This window comes from Prionailurus viverrinus, chromosome C2 (assembly GCF_022837055.1).
Source record: "Prionailurus viverrinus isolate Anna chromosome C2, UM_Priviv_1.0, whole genome shotgun sequence".
Classification (NCBI taxonomy): domain Eukaryota; kingdom Metazoa; phylum Chordata; class Mammalia; order Carnivora; family Felidae; genus Prionailurus; species Prionailurus viverrinus.
The window spans coordinates 127840116-127855841 of record NC_062569.1 but is presented as its reverse complement, the minus strand read 5'-3'; the positions used below and the strand labels follow the sequence as shown (position 1 = coordinate 127855841).

At 37.8% G+C, this 15726-nt stretch overlaps 1 protein-coding gene across 4 annotated transcripts in view; it reads right to left on the bottom strand.

The window, feature by feature from the left end:
• The window catches only part of ROBO1 (roundabout guidance receptor 1), a 409245-nt gene that overhangs the window by 44853 nt on the left and 348666 nt on the right, over nucleotides 1-15726 (bottom strand). For 2 of the 4 annotated variants that reach the window (XM_047875011.1, XM_047875009.1), the window contains exons 17-20: nucleotides 13824-13995; nucleotides 9202-9399; nucleotides 4845-4871; nucleotides 3209-3251 (exon numbers count right to left, since the gene is read on the bottom strand). In XM_047875011.1, the coding sequence (XP_047730967.1) occupies nucleotides 3209-3251; nucleotides 4845-4871; nucleotides 9202-9399; nucleotides 13824-13995 (440 nt within the window). The remainder of the gene's footprint in view (nucleotides 1-3208; nucleotides 3252-4844; nucleotides 4872-9201; nucleotides 9400-13823; nucleotides 13996-15726) is intronic. The other 2 variants (XM_047875012.1, XM_047875010.1) reach the window with 1 other exon arrangement.

The window sequence follows — 15726 nt, the reverse complement described above, 5'->3', positions numbered from 1 at the left end:
AATGACTCAGCTCTGCCGTTGTGGTGGGAAAGCAGCCCTGGACAGTACATTAACAGATAAGTCTGGCCGTATTCCTATAGAACTTTATTTACAAAACAGGTGGCCGACTGGACTTGACCCAGGAGCCCTAATCTGCGGAACCCTGATATAAACAAAAGATCACTGCATTACCTTATGTTAGGTGCTTAACTGTGGTATCTGCACAGCACAAAAGTTCATGGAGAACACAGCAGGTGAAGCTCAGGAAACAGACATGGGAGGGCAACACATTCCAGGCTGATGAAATGAAGATATGTAAGAGAATCTAACAGGGGCGAGTGGCAGGTGGGCTGACACTGGATTGTAGGGTGTGGCACTTAGACATGGGAAACAGACCTGCAAAAACTAGAGGTTGCTGGCTTCACATGCTATGCTGAATTTGGACTTGATATTTTAAACATGGTGGGTTCTATTAAAAGCAGGCTCTGGAACAACTTAGAGACATGATCAATATGCATTTCCAAATATCATTTTGGCTTCAATGGGCAAAGGAATAAACAGGAAGTAGTGCTGATGAACATAGATGAAGGTAGGGCTGCTGGGAGCTTTTGAGACAGATTAGGCAGGGGAGAACAAGTGTTGGATGTGAAACAGCGTTGCGATAGTGAAGGGGGTAAAAAGTGGGCTCAACAAAGGCAATGATGGATGCAGAAGAAAGGACGACTTGACATTGTGATTTGGGTGGGGCATCTGGGTGGCTCAGTGGGTTAAGCGTTGGACTCTTAATTTTGGCTCAGGTCATGATATCTCAGTTCATGAGTTCCAGTCTCACATCGGGCTCTGAGCTGACAATGTGGAGCCTGCTTGGGATTCTCTCTCTCTGTCTCTCTGCCCTTCCCCCTCTCGTGCTCTCTCTCTCTCTCTCTCAAAAGTAAATAAATAAACATCAAAAAAGAAATTTTAACTTATGTATCATGAACCGAATGAGGTGGGAGGGTCAGAGCAGGGTCACAGACTCTGAGATGCCCGAGGGAAACCAGTGTTTAAGGTATGGACGTGAGAGGAGACAGTGCAGGAGTTTGGATCGCTGCCCCTTCTCTTTCCACACGGAATCGTAGAACACAGATATACATGTGCACCCACTGCAACTCCCCCTCCCCCTCCACATACATACTCTGGCTAGGAAATGAGACTTCTTCCTAAAGTACCTCTGATTCCTCTTCTGCTCTATCTATTTGTTCCAAAGCCCTTACCAACTGCTGATACTGTAGTCCACTTTTTTAATCTTTATTATTTATCTTCTATCTCCCATACTTAATGTAAAGTTCATAAGAACAGGAATTTTTATTGACTTGCTCGCTGATGCATCCCAAGCAACTAGAACGGTGCCTGTCACATGGTAGACATTCAATAAATACATTCGATGAATAAATACATTTAAAATTGTGTCTGTAGCTATCATTTTGAGCACGGATTCTAAGATCTTTATTTATCTGTTGCCTCTGTAATATTCCAGCATCTTTTGTCATTTCATTTGCTATTTTGCTTTTAAAATATTTGGCATCTGAAATACAGAAGTTTCACTGTTATCCTATTTTTAAATTTAAAAGGTTACTTCTGTATGGTAATACAGCAAGCTTTCCAAATGGACAGTCAGTTCAGTTTGTTAATTTTCAGTTGATAGCTTGTAATTTTTCAGTCCTGCTATAGAAACTTGCTATTTGTAACTATGGATTCCTTCCATTAGTTCCTGTTTGATAACTTGCTCTATCTAGGTTGTAAATCCATTTAGAACAACAACCAGCAATATTTTACGTGTGGGCGTGTGTGTGTGTGTGTGTGTGTGTGTGTGTGTGTGTGTGTGTATGTGTGTGACAGAGAGAGAGAGAGTGAGAGACAGTCTGTACATGTGCCCATGTACAGAAGCTAGCGCAGCACACTTTATATGCTATGGTTAAGATAAAAGCGAAAGTCTACAGTCATGAACATACACATGTAGAGAGCTGGTTCTATAATCAGGCCGTCCAGATTTATCCACGAGAGAATGTTGTGATGCCCAGCGGCTGTTTCATGACTATCTGGGCTACAATTTAGATGGAACTCTCCTGGATGCAAAACCAGGCTCTGGTTTAATTCCTGCATCAAGTGAATTTCTTCCTTATGAAGACCTCCTAGCTTTCAGTCTTTCAGGGACTGGCTTTGTTTCACAGGAATGAAAACAGCAAGCTAGCACGGGTACCTGGGAAGAAAAGGTTAGCCCTCGATACCCAAATTTGTGCAGCACTGGTTAAAGGTGATCAACGTTTTTTTAAAAATCATTCTTTGTCATATACTAAATTCAGTAATTTTTTCATCAGATGGTATGCTTCTTGGAGTATTTTACTCGTTTTTGTCTTTTCCAATTCCATCCACAACATCCAACTGTGCAAAGCCGAACACCCAGTAAGTTCATTCAATTTGAATTATAAAATGGTTTTGGTTGGAAGATTTTTGTTCTTACACTTTAAGCTAGATGTTGCTGGTTTGGGGGAAAAAAATCATCTTATTATAGAAAATGCAGAAGCGTGGCTCACATACATATACCTTTTTTCAGCTCTTTTAAGCTGCCTGTCACATCAATTTCTGATTTCTCTGTGAATATATTAAAGTTCACTGAATAATAATTACAAAAAATCATAAATATAGGATTGAGGTTCATTTTAATTAGAGGGAAAAAATCTCTGTATTAACAAGCTACCCAGATTTCTTCTTTTATCTCAACATATTTTCCTGCAACACGAGAGCTGAACTATGTTGAATTCACAACAACAACAAACAAACCTAACCTACAACAACTTATGAGCAAATGCTGTGTTCAGCAGGTTTTCAAATGAACACTTTCTCTTTGATAGTGTCTGTTAACTAGCTATATTTCTTAATCTTCATAAATGCCATTGCTTAATTACTTTAACTCCTTTTAATCATTCGCTAAATCAGCAAGTTTGTCTTTCCCGGTTAACGTGCGCCCTCTGGTGTCCATTCACTGAGATGCAACAGCTCCAATCCACTGCTTTTGTATACAAACCAGCTCGGTTCCACAAGCACAGCGGAATGGCGTATTGCTAAAAGATTTGAACAAATTTCATCCTCAACTTCAACCTTTTATGCAAAGAAAGTGATGTCATTGAGGGAGCCAAGATGAGATACCTGGAATTTCCCTTAGGATCTACAAAACAAGCAGGATAGTTACCTCCCTCCACTGCTTACAGCTTCACCGCCTCTCTGATAAGTTACTAGAATATTACAAAAAAAAAAAAAGAGAGAGAGAGAGAGAGAGAGAGAGAGAGAAAGAAACAATTAATAGACAGGTTTATGTTTAAATATCAAAAGCTATCACATCCATGAGCATCTTTCTTAAAATGGAATATTTTCTCCCTTTCTACTTAGAAGCATTACAAAAACCATCACAGAACGTAGATTTCTGATTCAACTAGTATTTTTTAAGATTGTATAACATTAAATATGTTACTCTTATTTTCTTAATGTGACAATAAAGTTAAGAACTAAGTAAAAGCAAACTTCAGTGCACTCTTATTAAATATAACTATTATGCATTGCTACATCCCCATTCCCATAGTTTTCTACTTTAAATTATTAGATCGTATGATTTCATGATTATATATATATATACATATATATATACATATATACATATATATACATATGTATATATACATATATATGTACACATTATATATATATAGTATATATATGTGTATATATATGTGTATATATATAAACATATAAGTATATATATATAAACATATAAATATATATTTGGAATCTTAAATTTGGGGGAAAAAATGACTAGGCTATTTTCCCAGAAGAAGTACCAGAAAGACAAAGATAAATGTTCAAATAAACCTTCTCTCTCTCTACACACAAAGATATATGTCAAGTTGTGGCAGTTAATTAATACGACCTATTTTTTCTTGTGGCTTGTAGAACCCCTTCCCATTACATTTTCATCAGACATGTGTACATATAGTGAAACTATATTTTAATGCTCTTGGAAGCATTCTCAGCCTAATGAATTATGGGTATAAAAATTTAGCAATAACAAATACAGATTTGCACACAGTTAGGCAAGAGGTTAAGAAGATTAGCTTTTCTGTAAATACAGACACATTTTCTAAGAAGAAACATGTTTCTAAAAGCTGCCAAATTCTGCTACTTAGAAGAACTCCAAACGGGGAGTGTGTTAAGGAGAGATAACTGCTTCCAGTGATTACTTTAAATGGATTAAAACCGAGGAGGCAAGACTACAGGTACATCTTTTACTAAAAGGTGATGTGAAAGAAGAGGACCCACTTTGAAAGAAATTGAATAGAACAAAATATTAGGATTCTGACTTCAGGAAAATAAAAAGTTTTATCTTTCACATGTGCTGGGTATTTTGACTCCCTTTAAAAATGTTGATTCTGTGGACAGAGAATTGCAAGGGAGAGAAATTTTTGTTGGAAAACATAAAGGCTTAAGTTAAGGGTAAAAAAAATGCACTGCCAAGTATGAAATAATCAATAAGATCATTAGCATGTTAAATCATGCTGAGGGTAGAAACAGAGTGTCTATCTAATGAAACACGTGCAAACAAGGCTAGGATGCGATGTGGAATCATGAATAAATAACTGTATTAAACGGATGAAAGGCAACACCAATCATTTCTACTTCAAATGCATGCCTGACATGAGTAAATGAAGGACCGTATTCCATTTTAAGTCCTTTCCCCCAACTAACTGCAGAAAATGAAATAAAAACAGAAACACAATAGTACAACACATGCCAAACCAACAAAGGAGAGGAGGAGGCTAAGTGCAAATATGTACCTGTTGGTGTGAAGGTAAAAGACGGGACTGAAAAATCAAAACAAAATATAAACCAGTTATTAAGCTGAAGAGAGAAAGGGAACACATCACATTAGTATAAATCAAGCAGACAGCTGAACATAAAACAAATGTAAATAACTAAGCCAGCAGTTCTGACGCTCTGATAGATGGATAAAACCAAATCTGAGGTTCAAAGAAGAGGCTTGTCTCTACAGGTACCATTTTGAAGCGTCTGACATTCTAGTACAGCGGGGAGTCGTGCTGGGTTAGCCTGTGAATGACCCTGCATTTAGTGACAAGGATTTAGCTCCCGGCTTTAGTACAAACAGGAATCCTCTACTATTAATCATTTCTAAACATTGGTTGATGGATTCTCAAACAAGTATTATCAGGGTCTTGATTGAACCTTATCTAGAAATCTGAAAGTAAATGCTTATTAAAGTGAACTAATAGGTGGACTTAAGTATTCATTATTAAGAGAAGGAGAGAGACAGAGAGAGGGAGGGAGGGAGGGAGGGAGAGAAGGAAGGAAGGAAGGAAGGAAGGAAGGAAGGAAGGGAGGGAATGAAGGGAGGGATGGAGGGAAGGAAGGAAGGACAGAAGGAGGGAGGGAGGCAGGGAGGGAGAGAGGGAAGGAAGGGAGGGAGGGAGGGAGGAAAAGAAGCAAAGAGGGATGGAGGGAGGGAGGGAGAGAGGGAGGGAAGGAAGGAAGGAAGGAAGGAAGGAAGGAAGGAAGGAGAGAGGGAGGGAGGGAGGGAAGGAAGGAAAAGGGAAGGAAGAGAAAGAAGGAACAAAGAGAAAGAAATGAGGAAGAGAGGGAAGAAAGAAGGCAAGAGCAAACTGAAACAAAGAGAACCATAAAACTGAACTGCCAAGAAATGCCTGACACCTTATCACGTAAACAGTGTAATACTATGTTTTTATCATTGTGGAAATTTGTGAATGGGAAAAAATGGGGAGTTTTAAACTTTAATTTCTCTATTCTAGTTCACATGTAGAAGCCTTCTCCGAGTAGGCTGAGCAGTTTTTAAACGTCACCCCAGAAGCTAACAACACAACAATAACGCCCCACTGAAAGCCTTCGCTCTCTCTGCAGTTATAAATCTTCATCTCGTCAATAATGCCTGAAGTTCAACTGCAGACCTCAAAAGTGGCAGCCTTGCCTCCCCCACTTTTGCCACCTCCTCCCAAATGCTGGGTGTTGGATAACACCACTAGTGTTTCCATGTCATTTCCTGGAGGGAGGGGGCTGACTCATTTCCCAAGCTCTTCGCATTAATCGAAAGTAAACACTGACCTGGCAAAGACAGCAAGGGAACCTACGCTGCTTTCTTGAAGACTAAAGTTTGTGTCTGAGAAATCCTTAAGTCACACAAACTAGAATATCAATTCCTTATCGTGGATCATCAAGTTGCCAAAAAATGTATTTTCCACTTCACATATGAATGTCTCCCAGAAATTTACTTTGGGATTAGAGCCTTTGGGGCTGCTAACTGTTAACGCTGGGGCATGCCACGCAATTGTCACTTTTCACCAAACCGTTTTATCTCTGATCACACTAGAAGGAACAAAAACGAAACCCTCAATGCCGTGTACCCAATTTACACACTGGCCTTCGTTTGGAGCACAGCCGCGGTCTCCCGGGCTGTGTTTTCTTTCAGTTAGGTCTTTTCAGACAGTCAATGTAATTTAGCTACAATCAAAAATTCAGAGTCATAGTAACAAGTCTTCATAAATAACAATAATAATAATAATAATAGTAATAATAATAATAATAAAAGGTACATTGGAAAGTGAAGCTATTCAAGTGCCTGAGCATTAATTTGCAGTCATAAGGACATAGGGGCAATATGAAAGGTCCTTGTCTGTACTCTTAGCTAACTGCCAACCCAGTTAAAGGAACTGAAGGAGAGATGAAAAGAAGTCCATCTAAGTGAAATTTTTACAGCCTGTACCCCAAAAAACAACTTAATTTTCAAAGCCTCTGATAATACAATAATCTCTTTTTACCCAGTGATGCTGGTGCACCGTGTGAATGCATGTGGAAAAGGGACATGGCATGTTCCAGCATAGGGTTTATCTACAGATAAATGGGGGTGTTTAAAAATGCTCACTGTCACCCAAAGTCACACTCTGGCTTGATGGTTTATAGGGCAATAGGTTCTTTCACGTCTATTTCTTCGAAATGCTTCATCTCGATTTTTCTTTTAATTACTGGCATTGTTTTGGCAGAGACAATTTAAGGTTTCAGGATGCACTTTTTTTTTTTTTTTTGAATTGCATGGAAACAGAATTATGAAAAAGTGCCAACAAGGCAAAATGGGAAAGCTGAATCGAATGCTCACCAATTACATTTGTAATTATGTTCTATGATTTCTGCTTTAACACAAGCTAGTTAAAAGGACAATGATATTAGTTTAATAGGTTTTGCACAAAGAGCACATAGGCATCTGCCAGCATGCTTAAAGTACATTAGTGGAAGAAGAGAAATTTCAGAGAGGAAGTGGGTTTCATGTCACATATTTAGATTTCAAGACAATACAGAGCATTCAATTGTTATAACCGTACAGCTACAGCACCTTATGGCACTAAGAAGTACAAGATTCCCGGAGAATTCAAGAGAGTCCTCATCTGCGCGTTAATTAAATCACTTATCCTCTTCAAGCTGGATTTCAAAACACAGCTCCCAACACCCCTGCCCCTTCCCTGCCCCACGACACAGGGACACCCGCAAGCCCCTTCTCGGCATTGCCGTTTAGTCAAAGGTTTTATATGGCGACACATGTGAGGGACATTGTCCTGCTTTGTATACATAATGAGCGCCAGCTCCCTTTGCAGTAACCTCCAAGCCCTCATTTTCCATTTCACAGGCAGGGATACTGACATTTTGCTTCATCTCTAGACAGAATACATATCTGAAAAAAAAAACATTTTTAAGGATGGTAATGCTGCAGCAAGTGTACCTACATAGAATGCTGCACACCCACAGGCAGGAGGCACATTAATTTATTTTTGCAGCACGGTGATGAAGTTGTGTGCACTCTTTCTTGCCAAGATCCCTTGTGACTGAGAGCACTAATATTTTAGACTGCTTCTCCAGGCTGTTTTATAAGTGTACAGGGACCGTCAAGAGAACTTCTCATTGAGGAAAGTTCTAGCTAGCACCACAAATTCTGACTTTGCCTATAACTGATTAGAGAAAGGGCTTAGCCAAGACACTTAGGAAATGTTCCCTTCAAAAATTCTGTTGACGGTTTTCTAAAGGGTGGTGATGGTGGGGGGAGGGGATGTGTTTATCGGTAATTCCCTTTACATTTGCCGCAAAGCAAAAGTGTTGTCTTAGATTTGCATAGAAGCCCTATGACTAGGGTGAATGTGTAATGTGTCATATAAACCAGGACAGTTTTGAGAGCAAAAAAGGAGCAGTATAAATAATTTAGTTGGACTAAAGACATAAATTGGGCCTCTCCCCAGATAGCCAGAACCTTCACTCACACTACCTATAGCCCATATCAGAGGCCCAGAATTGATTAATATATTTATTCGGAAGGTGGGGGCAGGGAGGATTATTTGCCTGAGAACGTTCACAAATCTTATCAAAGAATAAAAAATACAAATCACCAATGTACAGACTTCAAAGGCATGTATGGCGAAGGTGTCTGAAAATTCTTGGTGTACTCAGTTCATCCAAACAATTGTAACTAACAGCAGCCAGGTAAACTCTTTCTTCTAAAACTATCAACACATTTGTAACAAAATCCCCACCGCTAATTAACGGCATATCGATATTCAACTCCGCAACTTTAAATACAGCAATAAAAAAAAATAAAATAAACACTCCTCTCTGCAAATGGAGGTACATCATTTAGCTGGGCATTCTATGTTCAGTAAGAAATAACTATCTGATAGACCATCAGAAAGAATCATAAAATAATTAGTTTACAAATAATCTCTTCAGCTTCACAAAAACAACAGCACTCCGTTTAAGCTCAGTGCAGAGTTTGTATTTATAATTCCTGGGACAACGAGGCTAAAACATTTCTTCAAGAATGTAAAACCATGGAGTAACTCCCCCAAAGCACAGGAGACGGTGTAACAAACAAGGGTGGACCTACCTTGGTGAAATCTATTTTAAAGGAATTGAGTCTGAAACGGATAAACCCTTGTTGGAAGTGCTGCTAATCAAGAGGAGTCAACGGGTGGAGATGACAATACAATAAAAGCACTTTTGAAAATCTTTCTATATGAAAATAATTTACTACAGGAGATATATAGTCATGAATATTCTGGGGTCACAGATTAAAATCAGGAGTTACACAAACATATTACAAAATGGAAAACTTAGGAAAGGTAGTACCTTTTCTGATACCCGCGTAAGTACTAGTCAGCCCATTTCTCTTCTTGCGGTGTCGATAAAGCCAGATGCTAAACACCATGAGAATGATCCAGCAGGCTGCCCCGATTCCGGCAATGAACGCTGGCTGCTTCACCACATCGGAGATCTGCTGAGCAAGGCTGACCTGGTCTTCAGGCGACACAGGGTTTCCATGAGAATCTGAAATGCCATCTTTGGATTAATGTGGGTTTAAAAGTCAATGAGACAATGAATGCATACTTATCTAAGGTGGCTATCATTACTTTGTCAATTTTTGAACAGTAATTTCTGTCTTTTATTCTGTGACATCCACCTCTGTTAATTAAAATAGTCCAGGAGATTGTCAGCAAAATTATATTCACTTTCTCTTCATACAAAACACATATGATACAGTAATTTTATGGACTATATCTAAAAACAAAGACAATGGCGCACAATTTCTATTTTTTACTCCAGAAAACTCTGCAGCTTATTGCTTAGATGAACTTTCACAGGTTAGTGCTAAGATAAATACGAAACTATAAATCTAAAAAGTGAAATATGTCAACAATAGTATATAAATAAGGAGTATCAAATAAGTTGTATAAAAAAGATATAAACTGTCTCAGACTTCTATAGGTTTTAAAATATTAACAAATAAAAGGTTATTTCCTCTTCTTAAGGTCTATATTGAAAAAAACAGTGTATACTTTCTTTATCCCTATACCCCAATTGTATAGGCTATTATTTTAAGACTCTAAAATGTGTTATAAACACATTATTTGGGCCTATGTTCAAAGGGTCTATAAAATTTAGTTTAATATAAGACCAAAGAAAAATTAAGATAATCTTACCACTGAAATAACTATGAATAATATTCCTATTTTTTAAAAGTAATCTCTATACCCAACATGGGGCTTGACCTCACAACCCCGAGATCAAGAGTCGGATGGTCTACTGAATGAACGAACCAGGTGTCCCACAGTTTTTTTTTTTTCAAGTCATCTTTCTTTTTAAAATAATAGCCGTGATCAACAACAGATATAAGAACATTAAATATGGACAAGAACTACAAGTGTTATCAAGTCAAGAAGGTTTGTGTTTTGTTATCTCAATTCAAGAATTTGAAATTGATGGGATTGATGGCTATTCAAATGTACTTATTTTTGCATTCATGTTTAAACCCACCACGATTCATTGTCTAAGCCCACCATTCCATCAAGGCACACAGCGCAGTTAGCAGAGTCTATGGAGAACTGGAAGTGCTGTGCTGTCATCAGAGCCATACCCTACTTCATGGGCTCTGACTTGATGCAACACCAAGGTGGCCCAGTGGGCAGAATTCCCACCAGTGTCTGTAGTCTTAATGTTCCTCCCCCACAACATCTGGTGAAACAAGGGTTTGTCCATTTCATCAGGGCTGGTGCTTTCTTACAGTCTGAAAATGTTCTGGTAATGAACCTGTTTTAAAATAGAAACATTTTGGGGCGCCTGGGTGGCTCAGTCAGTTGAGCGGCCGACTTCGGCTCAGGTCATGATCTCGCGGTCCGTGAGTTCTAGCCCCGCGTCGGGCTCTGGGCTGATGGCTCAGAGCCTGGAGTCTGTTTCCGATTCTGTGTCTCCCTCTCTCTGACCCTCCCTTGTTCATGCTCTGTCTCACCCTGTCTCAAAAATAAATAAACGTTAAAAAAAATAAAATAGAAACATTTGTTCTAGTCCAAAATTCCACCCCCCCCTTTTCTTCAGAAAAATAACTACGATAGCTTATTATCTAGGAATAACATTTCTCCAACAGAAAAAAAAAATCTACAGATGATTTTTTTCTTAGTAGATGATATTATGTCCCAATAAGACATTGGTTAGACAAATAAGCAGCATTCGGTGGCTAAGGAAACAGTCTTGTGAAAGTGCCACCCCTTTCTATGTAAAATGGTAGCTACATTGCTACTCACAGGTGTGTGTGTGTGTGTGTGTGTGTGTGTGTGTGTGTGTGTGGTGTTATTATTTTTTTTTTTTACCTTTTTTTTTTGAACAGAATCCCAGATTTTATTCTGTGGAGGGTCAAGCCGGAAAAGCCTATTTTTATAAATTCTCTCAGTTACCTGCTTTCAACAGTTTGTTGACTGAATGTTTCATTTCATGTTCCAGGCTCTTTTATCTACAGTTATCGTAAATGCACTTCATCCTCTGCGAGTTCACCAAGCAGACCTATTCTTTTTCTTTTTTTCCCTGATACACTTTTTGTATCTACTAAGTTTATAGATTTCATGGCTATTTGTGCAAGGTTAAGTTGGGTAGCTTCAGATTTTATGGAGACAGCTTAGAGAGGTTCCATGCAAGCGACCAGATGGGGTTAAGAGAATAAAGTGTGGTGTGACTAATGAATTAAAATGGCCACTCTGTATCTCAGTCTTTGTCTCACTGCAGCTGAGGCTATATTAAGATATGGAAAACTGGAACACATTTATAATTTCAAGAAAACCAATTTGACCCTCAAATCCCTTGATTTAAATCTTAAATAAATAAAATTACACATGGCCTTTTCCCAATTCAGCTCTGAAAACACAGGACTAAAATCACATGTTACAAAAGTAGGTAAGTGACGTCAACAATGTATAAGGTCATCACAGTGTAACTTATAATATCAATTTTAATAAGTTAGTACTGTCACTTCATAAAAGTGGGCAAGTGAGTAAAAGGTCTATACTGAGACTGTTTTTCCCTTATCTTACCTAAAATTGTATCAAGTAATTCTCTTAGTTTCCTGTATTACTTGGAATTTTGTAATAGATGATGCTGAAATAAATCATGAAACTATTTCCGCCTAAAGGATGCACACGTAATCACTGTTTAAAAAGATAATTCCCAACTCGAATTCTGGTCCATGCTCTGGCGGGTGGAGCAAGCTCCCCTCTGAAGGTTGGAATGTTATTTCCATAGCATAGAGTTTTCGGGAGGTAGCTCCCTCACCAGTGATTTCATTTTGTGGTGTCCCCATTCATCTATTTGGAATCACGTGACTTGAGTCCTGGGCAGGAGGCATGCACTATTTCTAGATCTGCACCATTAAATCCTCCCCTACACTATGTGTTTCTTTTTCTTTCTGCTGGCCTTGGGTCAACCTTGGGAGCTCCACGTTAAATAAAGCTAAGCCTCATCAGCCCCTGACCCTCCATGTCTACATGGAACAGGGTCCTACCCCACAATTACTGCACTTCAGGTGGACTTTATTGTGTTATACCACAGGACTTCGGCAAGGACATCTACTAGAGAAGATAGCATTGTCTTAACAACGGAACAATGATAGCAGTTTCCAAATTGAATGTAAAGCCTATTGAATGTAAAATTGAATGTAAAGTTTATTCAAAGCCAAATGTTTCTTAATTTTGTTTTGAAATAATGTCTTGAATGTCATCAATTATCATCCAAATGCAAAAATACTATGCACTTATCTGTGAAGTATAAAAAATGCATATATCTGATACTTTTCCATAATTTAGAAATGGACATAAAATCTTATTAATGCTTAACTTGGGATCTGAAATGAACAGACACAATGTTGACTGGGCTCTCAGCATCTTTTGTAATTTAAATGTAGCCTCTTAATATTGACACTTTTCTTTTCCCTTTCCATTTATAGTTGTATTTGTTGCTGTTTTGTTATTATTTGCTTTACATTTTTCTAGTAACCATTTACTAATTTGTATTTTGTATTCATGCGACATTGACTACAGGACAGTGTTGTTACAATGCTTCTCTGTTAAGTTTTCTTTTTTTCTTTTAATTCATCTAACCACTTTTGAAGCACATACTGTATTTAACTATCTAAGTAATTAGCATATAACCATATTCCCATTCTCTTTGACATTTGAATCTATCTTTTGTTATAAAAAGCAATTAACATTTTAAACAGACACCAAAAACGGGGTGCCTGGGTGGCGTGAGCCCAGGCTGCCTTGGCTGAGCATTTGGCTCTTGATCTCATAGTCTGTGGGATCGTGTCCCTCATCAGGCTCTGCACTGACAGTGTGGAGCCTGTTAGGGATTCTCTTTCTCTCCCTCTCTCTGCCTCTTCCCCACTCTCTCCTATCTCTTTCTCTCTCAATATAAATAACAACTTAAAAAAAAAAACAGACAGCAGAATGGTAAATATAAGTTGCATATTGCTTAAACTTCTAATACCTAGTGTTAACTTTTTCATGGGAATTTATTTTTTTCATCCAAATCACTATAAATTCCATGAATGTTCAGACTGTCTTTCTTACCCACTGAGGTATCCTTGGTTCTCAATTAATAGTATTTGTTGAATAGACCAAAAAAGAAAAGAAAAGGATAGAATTAGTATGACAATGAATGCTGACAGCCTTTGCTTGAAATATAATTTAAAATGTGTGCTCGGCTAAGTTTAAGTTTAGTTGTGATATATATTATATACATTTATGTAATCATAATATTATATTGTCTATTCTATATTTACATAATTATATACTTGTATATGTTTTTCTGCATTTATGAAATATATTGTTGTAGCTCTATTTCCAACAAACCAACCAACCAACAAAAAACAAAGGCAGGACAATGGATACAGCAACAGACTGTCAAAGCGGATCTGTACTGGCACTCACCTAACTGGATGAACTGTGGCTCGCTCTTCACCCCGGCCCCGGCCCCAGTGCTGGCTGCCACCTCTATGCTGTACCGGATCCCAGGAACCAGAGAAGGGATGACCACAGAAAAGGTGGAACCATCTACTGTCTTGTTTATATGATATCTAGTTTCATTGCCCAGACACCAAACCTTTAAGAAGAGAACAAGGAATGTTAAGCTGGTAAACTATTTAAGTGAACGCAAAGATCAGCATAGCATTTCAGTTTTAGACCTAGACCAAGTTCAGACTCATTGTGAACCTAATACAGGATGCTGCAAAAGTCATTTTTCCCTAGGATCTAGTTCTGAGAGGCCTCTCCCCGTCAAACCTCAGGTTAGCAGTACCTTCAAAACCTCTCTAAATTGTCTCATATACTTTGAAAGGATTATAATGGGAAAGTCTATACATTTTTGCTCCAAGACACAGGTTCTTATTATCAGTCCAAATCAACAGAGTGTTTTTTTCTTTTTAAACGCCTAGAAATTATTTGCCAAAAAGGCTTTGCAAAAAGCTGTGTATATCCAGATAAAGATCAATAACTTAATCTAAAGTACCTTCGTATAAATATGGCTATTTATAACAAAACTGGACAGGGGTACCTGGTTGACTCAATTACTACAACATGTGACTCTTGGTCTCTGGGTCCCAGGTTTGAGCTCCATGTTCGGTGTAGAGTTATAGAGTTTAGTGAAAAGTAAATAAATAAAACTGGATACAAGGAGAAAGGGTCTTCCTAGGAGTCTACTCAGCCTGTGGTGTGTGAGTCTTTGATAACATATATGAGACAATGAAAAATAACAACACATATTTGAAAGAAAAATATTCTTCCAATAAGAAAATTAGTGTATAGCTCAATAACTTTGATAAGAATATTTGTGACGGGAAATTATTTTAAGGAAATTAAGATACCTGAACTACACAGTAATCCTTAATTTAAATTTCACTAAAGGATTATTTAATCAGAGTGCCCCTCAGCAATGTTCAAGAAGTAGGATATGGTGCATGACAGCATTTGGACTCAGTTGCCACAAGAAAATGGTCCATGGAGTAGTAAAACACACTCTCTATTCTTTACGATGTCCTCGAGCAAGATGTAGGATTAGTTTCAAGTAGCCTATTGTCTAAACTGTAATACGGAATGGGATTTAAAATAAACCCAAGAAAGAGTACCAGTGTCTCCTATCATGTAGGCAACCACCATTTATTTTTTTCTTTGGAGGTTAACATTATTTTAATATTGTTTCAATGCATAACACCAACAAATGGTCAGACTCTATACCAGGATCTGACCATTTGGAAATAAAGACTCCTTTGTGATTTTTTCCTCCCCAATTACATTACACAGCTGAACCAAAGCCACAAACTGATTTTGTACCAGTCAATCAGGTTTTCAAAGGCATTTTATTATTTTAAATTGACCATGAAGTTAAGTGAAACCCACCCTTTTGCATTTCTTCTGGAGAGAAATGAGCTTTGGCTCTTAGGGGAAAATGCCTACATTACACAATTTTACTTGAGAGCTGAGACATCACCTCATTTTAAATCCTTAATAATCTCTATAACAGTTCATTTTTCTGGACTGAACCATAGCATCCTGTCACTCCCCAGTATTGAGATAACCTTGATATTCATGAGGAAACACTTACATCGTAGAGACTAGTACCTTTTAACGACTCAATTACACTAGAAGATCTAATTTGAAATATCTTAGAACATTTGAGGGGCATTCACAGCACTATTTTAAATACTATAAAATGTCACCCTTTAAAAATATATGCAAATTTCATAAAGAGGTTTTCAGTTTGTTTTTAAAAATCATTTTAAGAAAATATCAGACCTAAATTAAGCTCAGTATATCTAGTTGTTTTACAAACCAATTT